Below are 19,338 nucleotides of genomic sequence, written 5' to 3' on the forward strand. Positions count from 1 at the left end.
CTATTTTGATCGCGATATTGATTTTTAGCCGAATTCTCTACATATTGTGAACACAAAAGAGTTGTCCTCACAATCGGAGACAGTGCCAAAATTTGCTACGAGCTGCCAGTAGAAGTAAATTAATAATACGTGGCTGGTTTATTCAGAATGAGAACTTCATTGCATGAAAGAGACGATCAATAATTTTCAAACGTGAATATAGCAAAGCGTTGCCGCATTAATAAGGAAGCGAACCATTTCGCGTTTAGGTGCATATTTGAATTGAGGTATTCGCGTTTAAATAAATTGTGACTACGAAAGCTTTTGGGTCTAAGGTCCAAAACATTCCGTTGTGCCATATTTGTAGTGGAAGTACGTAAAAAATCAATTTATTAATCAAATTGTATCCAATTCCAAACAAGACCAAACTAAAATGTTCAAATACGTATGTATATAAACAACGACAGATGAGATAAATTGCGTAGTTTCAGATTTTCATTCTGTGTATACCATGGAGACATCACATTACTCCGTATTACTTATAATAAGTATAGGATTCTTAAGTACGTCGGGACATTTGTTCATCGTCTATTAAAGTTTGTCTATAAGTTATTATTCTATAAAGATAAACAACCATTGTACCTTTTCAATTTATTAACTTTTATAACGTCAAGAGATAATTTGTTATCCTACCCCTAGTTTAAGGGCAACTTTGAATATAATGCTTCAGTACACTAAACTAAATGTAGTGATTGGTGAAATGTAAGTCTCCTTACACATTTAAACTATAGCTATATGACAAACTAATGGAGTTACAGAACGTGTAACTATGGGGGCGGTGAAAACCAGCATGCTGACATGTCCCCTTTTGAGATATATATGTATTACAATTGCATTATTTTACATATCAATAAATGATATTATTTTTATTATTATTAAAGAGAAAGTGGAACAGGAAATTGAGTGAAAACGGGTTACAAAGCATATCCTGGTCCACAAGAAGTTACGATACGGCAACATATGTGTTTAATTAATAAAAAATTATGTTAGGTTACACTGACACAAGCGATTATTGCCAAATGCTGGAAAATACGTCCTCTGAGATCTTGAATAGTGTAAGGTTTTTTGGAAACGAGCGTTTTATACATATTAAATCATTGAATAACAAAATTACGTTCAAATTGTAGGCAACACATCATACACTAAGGTTCTGTTTCATGTGTAGTCATTGAATAAATTGAATTTTTTATTCAATGGTGTAGTTTACAGTTTCCATTTGTCATAATACTCTTTAATTGAAAAATCGCGCATCATATATATATATACAATGAATTAAGAATTTATTCATTGTATATATATTCCCACATGGCCACATTAATGATAAGAAGTAAAGTAACTGCGTTGACGTTGGTCAAGCGTCTCTTTTATTATGTTATTTGTATATTTGACTTTTTTTTAACTTTTTTGAAACGCACATTGTAGTTTATACACAAAATTCTTAATGAAGGTAAACAGTGACATGAACTAGATCCATCAAACGGAAAGGGTGTATTGAAAATTAGAGTTACCCTCTGTAGCCGCTCGTAACGTCCAGACTGAGTAACATTGCTATATAACTTTGCTATGTAATCCTGCTAACATCTAGCAAGTTATACAGCAAGGAAATTTACTACATTTAGCTTAAATTTTTGTAACATGTTATATAACTTTGTAAGTCTAGACCCGGCTTTAGCAATATGTCTTAGCATAACCATAGAATATAGAGCACGCCACATCGTAGCGTATTTTATATTCTGTGGCATAACCTAATTTTATTTTTGTTGACGGTTACATAACCTTGCTGTTGAAGGTCACTAATTATGCAATATTTTAACCAACTGTGAGCCTGTGTTTATGATCAGTACAATCTTTCGTAAATGTAACGGTTACTCATCGATAATTTTGGATGATTCACTTCTAAAAATCGGTGGTAGGTATGAAGTTTTATACATAATAGTTGCTATGCCAGTCAGTATTTAGTAACTTCACGCCCTCCTGAACAATTCCTGCTATTTGCTTGTTAGTTCATACCATTCTGTTTTAGCGTTCCGTTTGTTCATTCTGTTACTTCTGCTACAAATAATGGCCGATTCAGAACTACTACAAGTTGTGACGGGCAATTCGAAGTTTGCCAATAAGTTTTACAATATTCTCGCCGAAGAGGAAAAGGGGAAAAATGTCTTCTTTTCTCCAATTAGTGCACATATTGTACTCAGCATGGCCTATCAGGGTGCCGCAGGAACTACCGCCGACGCCTTTTCGAGCAGCCTGCACCTCGGCAACGAAAATATAGCGGCAACTGGCTACCATCACGTAATGAGCTCGCTGAATAGCATAAAAGACGTCAAGTTACACATTGCGAATAAGATCTATGTTATGCAAGGCTTTCCCTTAAAAGAAAAATTTTTAAAAAGCGCAAGTGAGTTATTCCTTTCTGAAACTGAGTCGCTCAACTTCGCTGAAAGTGAGAATAGTGCTAGAAAAATCAACGGTTGGGTTGAAGGCAAAACAAATTCGAAAATCAAAGATTTAATCGATGCGGGTTGTTTGGACGCATTGACCCGACTCGTACTTGTTAACGCAATTTATTTCAAAGGCAATTGGGCCCAACAATTCAAAAAAGAACACACTATGAAAGAGAAGTTTTATATATCTGAAGCAGAAAGTGTTGACTGCCACATGATGCACCTCACTAGGCGTTTTAGGTATCGCGCTGATGATCACTTACAAGCGCAAATTCTAGAAATGAAATATACAAACGAGAATATCAGCATGGTTATAATTTTGCCTTTTAAACGAACTGGGATCGAAGAATTGGAGAAAAAATTGGTAGATGTTGATTTTGCAACTCTTTCGGAGGGTATGCGAAGTATGGAAGTTGAGGTTTCCTTGCCGAAATTTAAAGTTGAAACTACTATGGATTTGCAGTCTATTTTAACACGGGTAAGAAAAATTCCGCTTTATACATTTTTATGTTTGTGTAGTTCTGCATGATAAATTTTCTGTTGGTTCGCAGGCACGAACTTATAAATTAAGATGGACTGCTAATGCTGAATTGACAAGTGACACCTACATGGGGGCAGCCATGATGTGCACTTACTTGGCGCGAAATTCAAATCAACCAATAAACAAGCATTAACCTCACGCGTTCTAAATAAATTACTGTGACATGTCATTTTCCAAGGCTGCAATAGTCTGAAAACTTGAGCACTAGGAAAATTCCCCTAGAAAATAACTAAAACGGGCACATCATGGCAGCGCCCATGCTAGGGCCATTTCTACCTCTATGCAACTGTTTGATCAGCAGTCCATCTTAATTTACAAGTTCGTGTTCGCAGGGGTTGTTTTAAAGAATGCCCACTTTGTTCTCAATTTGCATAAAGAACCTTTTTGAATTGTAAACAAAATTTCACACACTAATTCTCAGTCCCGACTTTGTTTCACGTGAAATAGTATGTTAGGTATATAGTATATACCAAGGGACTAAACTGTGTGTTTTAATCTCGAAGTGATGAGGACACGCATACACTGTTTTTGTACTGCAGTTATTCCTTACAACAATTTCATTGGTAAAGACAAATTTGAAGAAAAGTTTAATTTAAAGATTTTTATACTGTGTGTCCTATTTTGTTTGAGAATCTCGGCTGTTTTTTGTGAAACATGTAGATCGAAAAAAAACAAAAAAAGTTATTTTTACGCAGAATCCAGTGGTATAGTAAAAAAAATTTTGGACCACTGTTTCTGAGAGTTAGTATTTTGTAAATGCAACACCCTATACCTACATCCTAACGTCAATTTTTCCGATTTTTTACCTGATTACACTAATGATCACAACTTATATTTTTTTATACCTATAACTATATATTATATTTTTTTTTAATTTTGAAATGGCAATTTTTTTACCGTCAGCAATTTTTATTGGTTGGTATCGACTGCCTTAGTTACCATGGATACAATAAACAAAACAAAATCTCCATGAATGTATGGTCTATTTACTATTTAAAAACACTATAAATTTAGAATATGGTTAATACGATTTTGGTCAAATATCAGAAACAGTGGTTCAAAAAAATTGCCTTTGGGATCTGACCCAGGATCTTTCCTAAAAAATATTTAAATATATTTGTTTTATAGAAAAAAACAAAAAAAAATTATATTCATAAACTTCGGCGGTACTATATTTACAGCATGGTCACTATACATACTTATTACAATTCCACCGGTCTAATCATGCGCGCCCATTAACTTTTTTGAAAAAATTTTGACAGGTGGTCAAGGAGGTGTGTTAATTAACTATACATATAATGTTTACTAATCTTTTGTATCAAAAATTATAAAAAATTTGCAACGTATCTACTACTTAAAAACTATTAACAGGGGCGTGTTTCTACATTTAATTCAGTCGCTAAAGCTAAACCTGTAAAACTATTTGATATTATTACCAAGTAAAAATAAATTTAAAAAATTGTTCCAATCGCTTTTTGTAAAGAATCCTCCTCTGACACGTTCTTGAGATATGAGGAATTATAACCGATCACGATAAGGGGTCAAGGAGGAGAAGTGTTTTTGGTAGAAATGAATTCCTTTCGTTAAGACCTTTCATTAGACTTTAGAGTACCATGAAGGAAAAAACCAATCCTCCACCCAATTTTGATAAGGAGAGTGGGAGAAGGGCGCTTGTTGGTAGAAAACAGTTCCTTTCGTTGATACTGTTAATTATAATACCATGAAAGGCTCGATGAAAGATAAAATCAATTTCTTGGAAGTACTAGTACATTGACAAGTACTTCGAGTACTTTGACTAGTTTGAGAAGTACTTCGACTCCGTTCTTGCAGTGCTATTCCACTGGCACGGACAAGTCATATAATGTGCGCATGCGCGATCACTGTTGAGCTTCCTTTTTCATTATTGCGACTTTATTTGGCTTTTAAAGACAGTATCCTGAGAATAATAATAATAATAACTTTTATTGAGTTTCAACTATGCGAAAATAAATCACACTTTCCAGATAAACTCCCTCCACAAAACTATTAAGGCATTACCGTCAGGGCACGGATTTAAATCCTAAATTTCTTCAATGGTTATTTCAGTTCTGAATGCAGCTGAACTAAAGTTTAGCCATCTTTTTGTTATAGATGGGTCTCGGAGTGATTTTTGATCAAATGAAGGCAAACTTTTCCGAGATTTCCAACAGCGATGAGCAGCTATACGTCAGCAAGGCCATTCAGAAAGCATTTATTGAGGTCAACGAAGAAGGAGCCGAGGCTGCTGCAGCTACCGGTAAGTAGACGTTTCCATTTGTGTTTTCTTACTTCCTTTCTGGTTTCTTTCCATTCTGCAAGTTGATTATAAGCTTTTAGCTTCATTTTATGTTTGTCTGCTAAGGGCTATAACTGCACGTTAAGTAGTGACTGATTTTCTGTACAACTTAATTCTATTCCTGATTTAACAGTAGACATTTGGCCAATTGTTGATAATATGAAAATAGGTCAAACTCTCAATCTTGTTAGCTTACAAATTCGTACAATCTGAAACTTTCCAAGTAAAATAAAGATTTATTCAAAAATAGCCGATTATATAAACAGCCACTATTTTTAGAACAACTTATGTATATTGTCTTCTTATTATTTATATCTGCTTTATTAATTTTGGAAATTTAGTACAAGTAATTTGTTGATGTTATACAGAAGTAAAGTTCTTTTGATTGTGATACTAATCTGAACACTTGATTTCAAAATATTCTCTGCATTTCACCAAATTACAAAAACGCTACAAATATTAGTAAAGGCATTTAAAGATAGGTTTCTGAGCAAGGTCGTGATAACAATTTTTGTCATGAACGATTTATTCATTTATTTTTTTAAAAACTCCTTTCGTGATACAGAATAGGAATATTTGAAAGATACTCTGCCCGTACTCGGATTTTGATGGGGTTTGATGGGCTAGTGGTGGAACCTGTGCCAAAATTGGTCCATAATGAAAAACTTGATTCTGCACATATACCCACTCTACGTAGTGTTGTTTTTTGTTTCTATTTTTCTGAAGGACAAATTAAAAAAAAAATACTGACACATAACACAGTTGGTTGTGCGCATACGCACACAGAATTGGTTAGGTTTGCTTTGTTTTAGTCGGGTTTACTGTTGCAATTTTAGGTTCATTGCTTGCTAAAAGTCAACTTTCGCCTAGCGTGTACTATTTGGATCTTGAAAAACTGCAACACAAATAATGCAGTTGGTTCCATATTCTCAATTGCTGTTGCGTGCAGGAAGGACAGCCATTAGTTTCCTTATCAGCGGTTACACGGATCTACAAATTAAAACGTTACTTTTCTCACTCCTAGAAGAAACAAATAAATCTGGAGCCTACGGTTTTCTTAGTAATTAAGCGCCCATTCGTCAATATATACCGGGTGGTCATTAAAACTGGTAGCGGTCATCTATGTACGTTGTGCTCCTGATCTTGACTTTTCAAATGCTTGTGAGTGCTTGAGACGCTGAGAAGTCTTGGGAGATTACGAAATTAACTAAAATATTGTCCACCATTATGAAGCTTGCTAAGCAGCGTGTGAATTGCTCATTCAGTGAGATTCCACTCCACGTTGAGTTAAGTTATTGGTGTCAAGAGTTCTGATTGGCTAGAAAAAATGAATTTTTTGTGTGGAGGCGGTGTAAATAACGGAATGGGCGTGAATTAGAAAAAGTAAAGTGAAGCGAACAAAAATCGAAATACAATTCGCATCGTGAACCTCGAGAAAATTAGAGTAAAGCGGTCAGAAAAATTTGAGTCGATCACCTGTGAACTACCGTAGAGTGTATTTCAGTTATATTGCGACGAACTTCGGTAGTAAGTCCGCGCACAAATGGCATGAAAATGAACCTATATAATTAGCGAAATTTAGTAAAAAATAAATAAATTTACAAATTAATTGTAAATAAATCGCACCAGCGGACGAAAGTAGCGACAAACGGCGGCAATTTGTATGTGAAGTCGGCGGAATGACTCAAGCGCCACCAAGGAATCCGCCTGGGAAGGTCAGCGGTAGTAATCGGAGAAATAATGGAGAAAACAATCAACTCCAGAGCAAAAAAACTAAAAACAGAATTACAGCACACAACAAAACAGCAATTTCTCTATCGAGAACACCTGCACTTATAAATATTAATAAAATGAAACGTACTTGCATCAAACATTTTGTTTTCAGTTGCTGCACAGCAACTTTTTGGACACCCTGTATAAAATCGGAAACAAAAAATTCGAAAGCTTACAAAATAAAATGGCAAGAATATTCAATTAACCTTCAGAAAATGTAGATGACTAGGCAAATTGCAAAATGCAGCTCATTATTGAGTGTGGAGACATTGCGTGTCCATAAAAACAATCTCAGAGTTTTAGGAATAATTGGTTTTTAGTACTTTGTAGTGTCTACTATCTACTTTAGTTGCACTTTTTTCTTCCGAGAGTAGTTGGATAATTTATAATCATTCCTACTACTTCAGTAAAAAATAAAATGTTAAATAACTAACTTCCTAGGCGCACACGTACGAAGACGAAGATGCTTAGAGGAAACGGAACAGCAGAGTTTTGTTGCTGACCATCCGTTCATTTTTCTAATTACAACAAAACCGACCGAACTTAGCGATCCGATTACTTTATTCTTTGGAAGAGTACTGACGGATGTAAATTTTTTAATAGACTTACACGACGAATTATAAATTGTCTACCTATATGTTGTATTCTGTCATGTGTTTGTCGAGGTAGTGATGGAATTGAGGAAAAATAATACTCTTACTTTTAACCTGTGATATTGATAGCAGTGAGGATTTTTCAATCGAAATTTTCCTTAATTGCAGCATTCCGATTGGCTAAGTTGTCTATGTTGCGCTTATAGTAACCTTTGTATTATTATTATTATCATTAATTTTATACTTATGTCAAAGGTATGGTGATGATGGCGCGTTGTATGCCAATCATTGAACCGTTTACAGCAGACCATCCATTCATCATTTCACTTCAATACAGTGACGGTGGATCGAATGTTGTTTTATTCGTTGGGAAAATTGCAATCCCTGACCATGAGTGACGTGTTTTAATGTAATTACTAGTTGTGAAGGTTATTCAGAAATTAAGGACCACTTTGCATGAAATTATATATTCGGCTTGTAACTCACCATCCTTTGTTCATTGTGCTACTATTGAGAAGATATAAACAATACTAGCTTTGATTAATTTTTAATTTATCAGTATTATGTGTACTCTCTAATTCTTCAGTAGTTAGACCCAGTGCCTTGCTTGGCATAGGTATTCTATATGCGCCTTACACATTATCTTTTCTTAATTCTGAATAATTATTTATAATTTTTAAATGTATTTTGTACTACTTACCAAAAGTGAAATCGATGTTCTTATTTTTCTATTATTGACAATAAAGGCTTTTTTTGAATTTTTGCTTTAGTTTTATAAAATTTTGATAATTAGGGAAGTGATAGAATTTTCATTATGTTCAGAGATCTATCTGTTCTAAATCACACAGTTTCATGAACTATAAAACGATGATTTTTATACAGGTTGGGCCATTAGTGCTTGGGTGGCAGATTGTGGGTAAACGCACATATTTACAATTCATTGTCAGGGCAGGTTGAAAGACCCTTAAGTAATATGTTCAACAAAATTGCAATTATTATACATGGTGATTTATATGAAAGTTGCATTTTTTTAATAGAGCCCCCTGTATATTACTGCATAGTTCGATTTCTTGGTCAATTTTAGTGTGACTTTATGTATTAGACATATATCTAAAATCATTTGGCCGCAATTAACATAAAACTGAGAAGGCAGTAACTTCAGTGTTACTAATCATGAAAGGTCAAAATTTAGGGTTAATGACGTAACGCCTACTTTGGATATTTGGATCTCTCTCCTGGGATTGAAATCATTATTGAGTACAATATACCACAAGTAAAGGCAACATTCTCAGAAGAAGGTAAGTGGCATTTGGTAAGAACATGGGGAATTTTAAATTTGGAGTAACTACAGATACAATCAAACCTGATCATTTTACTGACTTATGGTGCTGGTAAGAAGGAAAGATAGTGCAAAGTGCATGAGACAACTGGATTCGTTGCTATATGTTTGCGCATGCGTTACCAACTTTGTAATGCTTCAGCCAGTCATGTCTGGTCAGATATTGTATTTGTTTAAACTGGTAAAATTATCTATTAACCTGTCAGCATATTTAAACACTTGTTCTTTTACATTTTCATTCTTAATTTCTTCGCTAGTACTCTATGAATATTTTTCTATCAAACTGGCAAGTTCCATTCCTTAAACCATTTTAATGTACATTTGTTACCTGTTTATTGCCTGTTGTATATTCTTTTAGATTTAAGGATACAATTCGATTGTGGTGTAATAGAGTTTCATGTTGATCACAAATTTTTAATTTTGGTCAATTACCGCCACAATGACACAAAATTTGTGCTGTTTTCCGGCAAAGTGATGAATCCAGTTATTTAAAGTTCGATGTCTACCTGTTATTAAGCAAAGAGCTGTAATATTTGAAGTATATACATATAGTAAGTATCCTTCACTTTTTAACATACTATAAGCAACAATTATATTTTTTATTGAATTAAATGAACCTGGTTTTAACGATTACTTGAAACAATTAATTAACGTTGTTCTGGGAACTGCATACCTGAAATGGGTGTATGTACCATGTTTTATTCTGTATTCTCTGTCATGAGGGTTCTGTTAACAAAAAGTGCCTCATTTTACGGCACACCAATTAACGTATCTTTTAATTTTTTGTGAAGAATCATCATGTGTTTTCAAACAAAGAGGAAATTGTGAAAAAATCATTGATTCCTCTTGTAGAAAATAAATTTTATTCTCTACCGCACTGGAAACAATTATTTTTTTGTAATGAAATATTTAATACCGTCATCTGGGGTGAAGGCGGACAGTTTTTGGATTTTTCTATAGATTAGTCCCACGCCATTAGGGCAAAAATTGTCAAAAAAATTAATGTATACACCTCCATATTTGTAGAATGTGATTTCATATAGCTTTTGAAGAAAAATGTTACCCCAACCCCTATTTTTTTTGGTCTAATGTTGTCCGCCTTCGCCCCTATGTGTGGGGTGAAGATGGACACCCATTTAATTTGCCTGTAAATTATTCTTCACACTATATATGGGGCGAATTCGGACAGAAAAAAATTATAAATATGTTTTTTAACACAAAAATCCAAAAAAAATGCAATTTACATAACGAAAACTCTTATTTTTATTCTCAAAAATACAAAAACATAATTTGAAAATACAACTCAATATTATAAAAGACCATAACACATTTAAAAAATAAAATCTATTTCTAAAAAGTCTAAAAATCAAAAATATTTGGCATTTGTTAAGGTCGAAAGTCAAAAATATTTGAGTAGGTACCTAGGTAACAACATTTTTTGTTCATTCGATTCTAACATCGTATTTCCTCAAACTGGGAAATTGAAATCTCTCGCGTCTTAAGAATTTGACATCCTTGATAATTTGAAAAATTTGGGGGCCCTCTACTAAGCTCTGATCTTTGGTATTGGGGTACACAAAGTGGACCCCAGTTTTCTCTGATTGTTGTTTCCTTAAAAAATTAACATAATAAACGTTTTTGGCTTCATCAACAATTTCTGAGACACACCCAACATAATATTTATGGGCATTCTTAGGGCAATTAAATTTCACTAACACAAAAGTTCCCTGTATAACATTAGATACTAAATCCGCATCAGTCTCTAAGTCCTCTTGACCACAGTTTTCCTTTTCATCACCATCAGTCACATCTTCGAGTTCTAGATCGTCATCGTTTGATTCAGTCTCATCTTCTCTTTCACTATTTTTTTCTAAGTCGCTGTTTATATGGTCAGCGCAGCTGGTGGATGGAGCCTCCAAATCTTTGCGTCCAATTGATTTTCCAGGTGCGATCTTTAACTTTTTACCTCGCTTTGGACGAAGATCTTGCGTTGCCGCCAACCGACTTTCTTTCAGAAATTCCTGTAACGTTGTTGTCCAGTGCTTCTCATTTTGCCGCTGATCTTGCTCTTGACTGGCATCGACATCTGGTATTTTACTTAAAACCACATTTGGATCGAGTGGGATAATTCCACATCCTCTAAAACCGGACTTAATGTTATTTTCAATGTTTTCTATATTTTTTATACACTTGTTGAACAAGCGGGGAAAATCAGATTTGGGTATACACCCTCTATTTTTGTTTTTCCACTCTCTTAATATCTCACGCCACGCTTTCTTCATAGGTGCAAAAAACGCCACGTCTAACGGCTGTAGAAGATGTGTTCCATTGGGAGGAAGCAACACAAAGTTGATACTATGTTGTTCACAGGCTTCTAAAACATGGAGTGAAATGTGACTTTCTAAATTATCTCCGATTAGCACCTTCTTCCCAAGGAGATTTCTAAAATACGGAAGGATAATTTTGTCGAACCAATCCTCAAAAGTCATAGCGTCGAACCAGCCTGACTTGGTTCGGTTGTACATCGCTCCCTCGGGGCCGTCCTCTATCCACGTGGGATACAAATGTACAGCCTTATACACGACATAGGGAGGCTGTAAATGTCCAGCTGCAGTGATTGCCATCATTACCGAAGTGCTTGATTTGCTAACATCCATGATTCTTTCAACCCTTTTAGAACCTCTTCGACAAAGAACTTTTTGTCTACCTGGATCATGTGTCAGGTTTGTCTCATCGTAGTTGACAATATGAGTAGGTTCAACACCGTCCAAGCTCTCTTCTAAGTTTTGAAAATATTCTGTTATTATTTCTTTTGATATATTAGCCCTGTACCTCTTAATATTTTGCGCAAATCTTTCCGTTAAAATGTTTTGTCTTTGAAGAAATTTATAAAACCACTCTGGACCAGGGAAGTTGTCTTTAAAGATTTTAATTTTTTTACCCTGCCCGTAAAGGTAACCCTTTACAAGCAATCTTATATCCCCGCGAGTCATGGGGAAACCCCATTCACAAAATTTGATGATGCCATCTGCAATCATTTTTTCTTCTTCGGAAGAAAGTTTAGTTTGACCTCCATGTTTTTTTGTTTTTTTCTTTTTAATTTTGTCATGCAGTGTAGATTTTGGAATTTTGTAGCACTCTGCAGCCTGCCTTATAGTTTTCTTGCCCGATTTAATGTCAGCAAGAGCATTTTTTAGGGTTTCCTCCCGATAATTCATGAAATTTATACCAATTTTGTGCTTGTAAACTCGAACCATGGTGTCCGACTTCACCCCACCTAATGACAATTATTTATATATTAATTGATTAAACAAAAACTAAAGACATTGTGATTTTGATTATTCGTACAAATGTTAACTCCACATCAGTGAACATTTTAAAGCCAAAACAAATTTTATACGCCTTTACGTTTTTTATGGGCAATTGTTTCTTTTCAACGTTTGGGAAGTTGACAAAAACCGAAGTTATATAATCTCTTACCTGTAGGTCCCTGAAAAATTTTTGTTTACTCAACCACCTCACACATACAATAGCTACTCACTACTGGCCCGATTCGGCAACTTACCGCGGAAAAATACCAAACCGGTAAGATGCCCTTGACGGAATTACAAAACACGTGTCTATGTCCGCTTTGGCCCCTACTGTCCGCCTCACCCCAGATGACGGTACCACAGCCAGCTCAGTAATGAATAAATGTTCAATGACTCTTACTTTGCGGAAGGTTGGTTCTTTAGCTCCACTTATGATCTGAAAAACAACATGATGCTTTGTTTTTACCACGCTCATGCTTCATAGCGACAGTTTTTAGAACGGGCAACACTGTAATGTTTCGACTTTGATCTGCTTAAACACTCGTTTCTTATCTTACTGCGCTTTATTTTCTCGAATATGAGTTTTGTTTTCTTTTCTTATGAAGCGGTACATGTAACACATTTCCTATAGCTGCAAATTTCTAAATTTAACCGACCATCTGTTACCCACGTCGATTTTGAAACGTAACTTTCTAAGAGATCAACAAAAAATTAATCGATGCGCTCTTATATAATGCCCGTTGGCTGTGTGACAGAATGCTCTGAACTCGGTTGACAAAAGAGCACTCGCTTGTCTTGAGCGGAAATGAATTTTTGAATGGGCCCTTGCATCTTCCGATTTTTAGAGAACAATTAAGGTACGTCAAAAACTATGACAGTACTTAAATCATAATTTCGATGAATTCAAAATTAAATCGTGCATTTAGAAAATATCGAAAATGGGTATGTTTCTATTTTAAAAAAACCAAGATGGCGCACACTTAATACCGGTATTTACGAAAGCGAAATTATTTTATATTAACAACCACGGATACGTGAATCTCCCTGTATATCAGTCGTTCACAGGGGCATTGACAGTTAGTGATAGATTGAGAATCGGTTATACTTATAAGTTTTTAAACTCCATTTATTTCTGCTTAATTCTATCGGTACAGCTCTCAGATGAAACTATGTATTTATGGCGGAAACTTCATTAATCTTAAGATATACTTAGTTACTTATTTTCCCAAATCGTGCAAGTGACTAGTTTTTTTCAACTATAGTAGTTTTTTTTTTTAATTTACTTGTTTACCTATATCTCATACTATAGGAGTCTTAAATTTGATTAGTGTTAAGGTAATAACTGATTTCAAATTTTTATTATTTTACAGGAATGGCCTTTACCTGCTTTTCTGGTCCCCCGCGAGTCAATTACATTCAGCGCGTACGAATTGACCATCCTTTTGTGCTGTTACTAACAGCAGGTCCATTGGTTATGTTTATGGGAAAAGTGGTTAAATAGTGAAGGAAGGGTAACAGGTATTCATTTACTTAGCAATATTGTAATGTTTCTGCCTAAAACAAACAGTACTAAATTGTGGTGCGCGCCCATCCTTCAGTAAAAACTATAACGGTACGAGCGTACTACGAATAAATCAGAAGTTTAGAGTGAGGGTTCAATTAATTACAAATTACAATTGAAAGGCGAAAGTTTCAAACAGACTCGTATATTTACTGTATTATGGATTTCTGCTTTGTTTGTCTTATTTCGGTTTATTGTCATTGCACGTAGAAATGATTGTCGACACCACAAACAATAGGTACCTCGTGATAGCGCCTTGGGAAGGTGAATGTAACTATGACCCCAATTTCAGGGGAGGTCAGGTTTTTCAAAAATTCATTTTTGACTACCTGAAAGCGCTTTTTCGTTTTTTGAGCTACCCTGTACATATTGCGAATTTGAGATTACTTTAAAATAGCCCCTTCAATTATCCTTAGAGTAAGTTAGTCTTGTGCATAGAACCCGCTCTTTGATTTTTGTTCACTAACAGTGCTATATAGTCCAATCAAAGAATGCTAAAAAGAGAGTGTAGAGTGTGAGTTGAAACAGAGCTGCATAATCGCAAAGACAGTCCGTTTTTTGTTTTTTTCTTTCATATTTAGAAAACAAATAGGTAGGATGAAATTCCATACTACTTAGGTTCTTTACACGTTTATGGGTCAAGTCGCCACAACGCAAAAGCATCCTTATAGTTTAAGGAATTCATCATTTTTTAAAAATGGTGTTTTTTTCATAAACTTGTCATGAGTTTTCTTTTTATGTTCATTAAGAGTGCATTCTTATCAGCTTGAGCCAATTTTAAGTAGTCTGTATAAAGACTTTTTCAGTAAAGGAGCCCCGGCCCATTTTCTTTATCTGGTTTTCAAGTACTTATACACTCATTTAGAGAGATAATTTGTCATGTGTATGTCAGGGTCTAGCAGGTAAGTATGCCATAAAAAATTTAAAGATATCAGGGAAAACCCAAAAAGAGACGTAGACGTCATTATTTATTTATAGTATAATACTCGATATCCTAAGCAATTTCAAATAGTGGAATTAAAGCTAAATTAAGTATTCTACGCAATTATGTATTGTAATACGCATGCTCAGTTTGAAAAATTATTTTCCTTTTATTGCCCAAAAAACAGTTGTAGCTTTTTCACTTTTTGTTCAAAGGATTGTGCGTGAATTATTAAATTATTTAAACCTGGTTTTTAGGTTTAGTGAAGAGAGCGAAATGCAGTGATCCTCCGCCAATACAAAGAATAAGTTTTATCGCTGATCATCCTTTTATTGCTACAATTTCGTCATGCCTATCGGATTCCATTCTTCCACTGTTTTGGGGCAGGATAATGGAACCTGATTACATGGAGAGCAATTAGCGCCCAACTGTTAAACGACCACCAGATGGTGTACTTGAAAGCAAAGCAAGTTGTGTTATATGTAAGTCTTCACCTTGACCTACTCTCCAAAGTCACCACCAGGTGGCGAGAAACCTTGAACTGAGCCAGATTCGCCCTTGTATATCTACTCTCTTCTGACTGATTTTAAGTAGCTGAAAATTAGGTACCTCAAATGGTAACCTTAAGTTTTAAGGCACACTACATAATTATATGTTAACAAATTAACACATATCACTACCATCCTTTTAAGAATTTCAATTATATTGGGTAAATACCTATTTAACGTCTTTATTTTTGTTGTAGGTATGGTCATTAGCATGAGATGCGCTCTTCGCATGCAGCCTCAAAAAATTAGCTTTATTGCAGACCATCCATTTTTTGTGATCCTGCAATCAGATTGTGAACCAGCGCTTATAACATTGTTTTGTGGGAAAATAGTGACCCCAACGTGCTAGAAATTGGATTGTAGTAATAGCATCCATTGTAGTAATAGCATCCACCAACCAATAAGTTGTTTACCCAGCTCCGTGTAACAGAATTAACAAGCAACCTTTCTACAGGATTATTAGTTATGCGGTATATTCTTTACTAATGGGTTTCCACATCTATGCAAATGCTTCATATTATATTGATTGTTACTCCTCATGCTGGTACGAGGTATAGTATAATGGTTTTGTAACGATCGTAAATAAGTAGACTAAATTTGCTTAAGAGCAAGAGATGAGAATGTGCAGTCTAATCGTTCAAGTTTATTATCAAACTCTATAAGCGAGAATGTGCTCATGCTTACATTGCCTACAAAATGGTACAAAAAATAATCAAATATATTTCTTTTAGTCTCTCATATAATAATCAACTCATCAATTGTTGAACGCCCTGTATTTAAGTACAGCTTTTGTTCACTTCCATGATCCATTAAATAGGTAAATTGTGTGTATTTCATATATCTCTTCGTTGTAGGTGTCATCATGGCTTTCAAGTGTGCACGTCCCATGAATCTACCAAAAGTTAGCTTTATTGTGGACCATCCATTCTTTGTCCTTCTACAATCTGAGTGTGATCCAGCACCGATATCGCTGTTTTGTGGAAGAATAATGGAACCATTCTTGTAAACAACTGTGTACCTATTTTTGTTATTTTTATATTACATATGTTATATTTATAGGTATAGGTACATATGGCAAAACTATGAATAAATAAGCTTATTTTCAAATCTGTATTATTTTAATCTATCAGCACGATATCGGATATCATTGTGTTTTTATGAACTTTATTTAAGCCATGATCCTCAGTTCTATTAAACTGAAAAAACTAATGCCCTTGGTACAAAAATAACGTCTTTATTAAAAGTAAAACGTCATTTGTTCTAGTTGCAGTGTTTATAACAGGATTAAGTAGAACAATCCATTATAAAAATATACCTATTCAAATTTCTCGTAGATTTAAAAAAGATAAAATCTCAATAAGGGCATTCTATTTAACATGCTCACTAGCAGTACAACCGTTAGTGCTATTCAGTTGAGCGCATTGAATAACGCTATTTCCATTGCTTTTCCGTCATTATAATAACCAACTGGTCACCCTGTATTCTTCTATTCAGCTCCCTTCCATTTGAAGTTTTTTATGTAAATAGTTTTAATTGGCATTTCATTTTTGTTGTAGTTGCGATTGGGACGTTCTTCAGGTCTCTTCCCATCAAGACTCAAAAAGTTAGATTTGTTGTGAACCACCCATTCTTTGTGATCTTACAATCATGGTGCGATGTTGTTGTTTTGTGGGAAAATAATGGAACCATTGAGTTAGAAAACTGCTATAATTATTATATACCTATTATTTTTAATGTTACATGTTTATAGTTAAATGTTTATCTACCTTGATAAAGTGTTTAGTTAATGCGATCTGGAGAGAACTATTTTGAATGACCATCTTTTTTTAGTTCCCATTTAAATCAGCCGGAAGTCAATTTTTTTATAGGACAGATGTAACTGATAAAATTATTTAATCCGATGGTGCGCTTTAGCCGACGATCATTAAGAAGGGTGCTGACTACACGGATGCTCCACCTCGTACATTACCAGAGTTTGACATAAACTATGGCAATACCTTGTATAGAGCTTTAAATGTTAGGTTATGTTTATATATCAATGTCAAAGATAGATATTTACCCGGCAAAACACAGCACAGCAACAAAAAGTAATTTCTGAAAGTGAGTAATTAAGGACCTATTTGATTTTTATGAGCAATTTACATGCGATCACAATAAAAATAATTTATAGAGAAAATATTTCGTTTATTCCTAGACGTTCTGGTAGGGCGCCCCGATGCTGCTTAATTTTCTGCATATGATATTAAATATCTACCTGCACATTTCTTCTATTTTCTTTTGCAGATGGATGCTTACGAGGATGAATGGCAAGATTCTGACTTTGAAGACGACACAAACACAACAGAAACACCAATTGAATACAAACCATCCTATGTATTAATTGCAATTGATACAGATAAGTCTATGTTTGAAAATTACCAAGACTCCGAACCCACTCCATTTAGAGCCACTTTACATGCGTGTTATAACATTATCGACTCAATCGCATTATCCGGTCAACAGTCAATAAAAGGCCCAGTTGGTATTGCCTTAGCCGACAACGATGCAAAAAAAAGTAACTTTGTAGAATTCGAAGAGCCCGTTCCAGATGTAATAAAATTATTGAAAAGTACGAAAGATCAGTCTGAAGGCGAGCTAGAGTCAAATTTTGAACGTAAGGGAAATTTTGATCTAGCAGATTTCTTTCTGCTTTGTAAAAACAAGTTGATGAACGTTAAAACTGAAGCGTACAAGAAAACTGTAATATATGTCACGTGTGATGACAATCCTTTAGGAAGTGACCATAAAAGAAGATTTAAGGTCATCAACGAATCCCAAAAGTTTGCTAGCATCGATATCAAATTAATTGTCGTTACATTTAACCCGAAATTTGAGGGGAGAAATTTTTATTCTGAAGTACTGGAAGCTTCCAAGAGTGAACCGGTTGAAAAAGTGAACTCTTCGAACTTAAAACAAAAGTTGTCTTATTTAATTAGGAAGAAGACCAATCAAAAAAAGGTAAAGTTTTATCCTTTTAATGGCGACTTTGAAAGATACATGGAAGTGAGCGTTAGCAAGCCAACAGTGTCAAATAGAGTTATGAAAAACATGCACGTGACTCGAGACACTCAAGAAGAAGTTAAGAAAACTGTAAAACAGAGCAACGCCGATAGTTACGTGTGTATATATAAAAAAGACGGGTCTGGCTTGGTAATTAGCAAAGGGGAACGTCAAATCCTGGGTGAAACTAGTGTTCCTGTCGGATATACCTTGTTATGTGTAAACAAGTCGACACTCCAACCCGGTTGGGTGTTAACTCCTCCATACTTAATGAAAAAGCATGCAAATGAAACGCAAGAATTATTCGAAAGCATTTGGCAGTTCTGTCGAGATAACGATAAATGTTTGGTTTGCTTTCAAAAACTTAAACAAGCCAGCAATGTCCGTTTCGTCGAACTCATTCCAAAATTGATTAATAATGTGCGCCAATTTATCGTGAAAATATTACCTTTCGCACCAGAAATCCATTATGACATCGCCAAAGAACGACAGAATGATACAACTGAAGTCCAGGAAAATGCGATGTCCAATTTAATTGATGCATTAACAATTGATTATGATGTGGATAGTTTCCAAGATCCAGTGGAGAGTAGAAAAAAGGCTTATATTAAATCGCAACTTTTGGAAGAGAAATTGGAAGAGATTGATGAGGGAGTTATGCCAGATAGTAAAATCGACAAACTTATAGCTCCATACATTGGAACGCTGGCCCTTGACACTGTGCCTAAGAAAAGGGAGAGGAAAACCGATTACTCCAGATCTAGAAAGAAGTAATGTTTTTTAAATGCTTATATAGTATTACTATTACATTCAAATGTATCGTTTTTTAAGTTTTTGTGTAAGATAAATAAGATATTTGTGTAATAAAAGCTTTCAAAAATATTCTGCGCAGTTTAAAAGCTTGCTGGCATATT

At 34.7% G+C, this 19,338-nt stretch overlaps 2 protein-coding genes across 10 annotated transcripts; both read left to right on the top strand.

Annotated features, from left to right (window-relative positions):
* Positions 1-1,790: 1,790 nt before the first annotated feature.
* On the top strand, positions 1,791-17,150 carry LOC116172632 (serine protease inhibitor 3/4-like). 9 transcript variants are annotated; one of them, XR_004145718.1, is made up of 6 exons: positions 1,791-1,948; positions 2,063-2,961; positions 5,155-5,299; positions 15,095-15,319; positions 15,583-15,936; positions 16,240-16,381. XR_004145718.1 is itself a non-coding variant. In XM_031489875.1 (5 exons), exons 1-4 carry the CDS (start codon positions 1,873-1,875, stop codon positions 13,853-13,855), a joined length of 1,251 nt encoding a protein of 416 aa, XP_031345735.1. In that variant the 5' UTR covers positions 1,791-1,872; the 3' UTR covers positions 13,856-13,872; positions 15,095-15,226. The 9 variants fall into 9 exon arrangements, 5 of the variants coding, with proteins under 5 accessions (XP_031345735.1, XP_031345730.1, XP_031345733.1 ...); XR_004145719.1 differs by lacking the exon at positions 15,583-15,936 and having other exon boundaries at positions 16,240-16,373; XR_004145721.1 differs by lacking the exons at positions 15,583-15,936; positions 16,240-16,381 and adding an exon at positions 9,402-9,594 and having other exon boundaries at positions 15,095-15,227.
* Positions 17,151-17,211: 61 nt separating this feature from the next.
* Positions 17,212-19,306, top strand: LOC116172630. The gene is made up of 2 exons (XM_031489867.1): positions 17,212-17,485; positions 17,669-19,306. The coding sequence occupies exon 2, from the start codon at positions 17,669-17,671 to the stop codon at positions 19,196-19,198; it is 1,530 nt and encodes a 509-aa protein (XP_031345727.1). The 5' UTR covers positions 17,212-17,485; the 3' UTR covers positions 19,199-19,306.
* The last annotated feature ends 32 nt before the right edge of the window (positions 19,307-19,338 follow it).

Source organism: Photinus pyralis, unplaced genomic scaffold (assembly GCF_008802855.1).
Source record: "Photinus pyralis isolate 1611_PpyrPB1 unplaced genomic scaffold, Ppyr1.3 Ppyr1.4_LG5, whole genome shotgun sequence".
NCBI lineage: Eukaryota > Metazoa > Arthropoda > Insecta > Coleoptera > Lampyridae > Photinus > Photinus pyralis.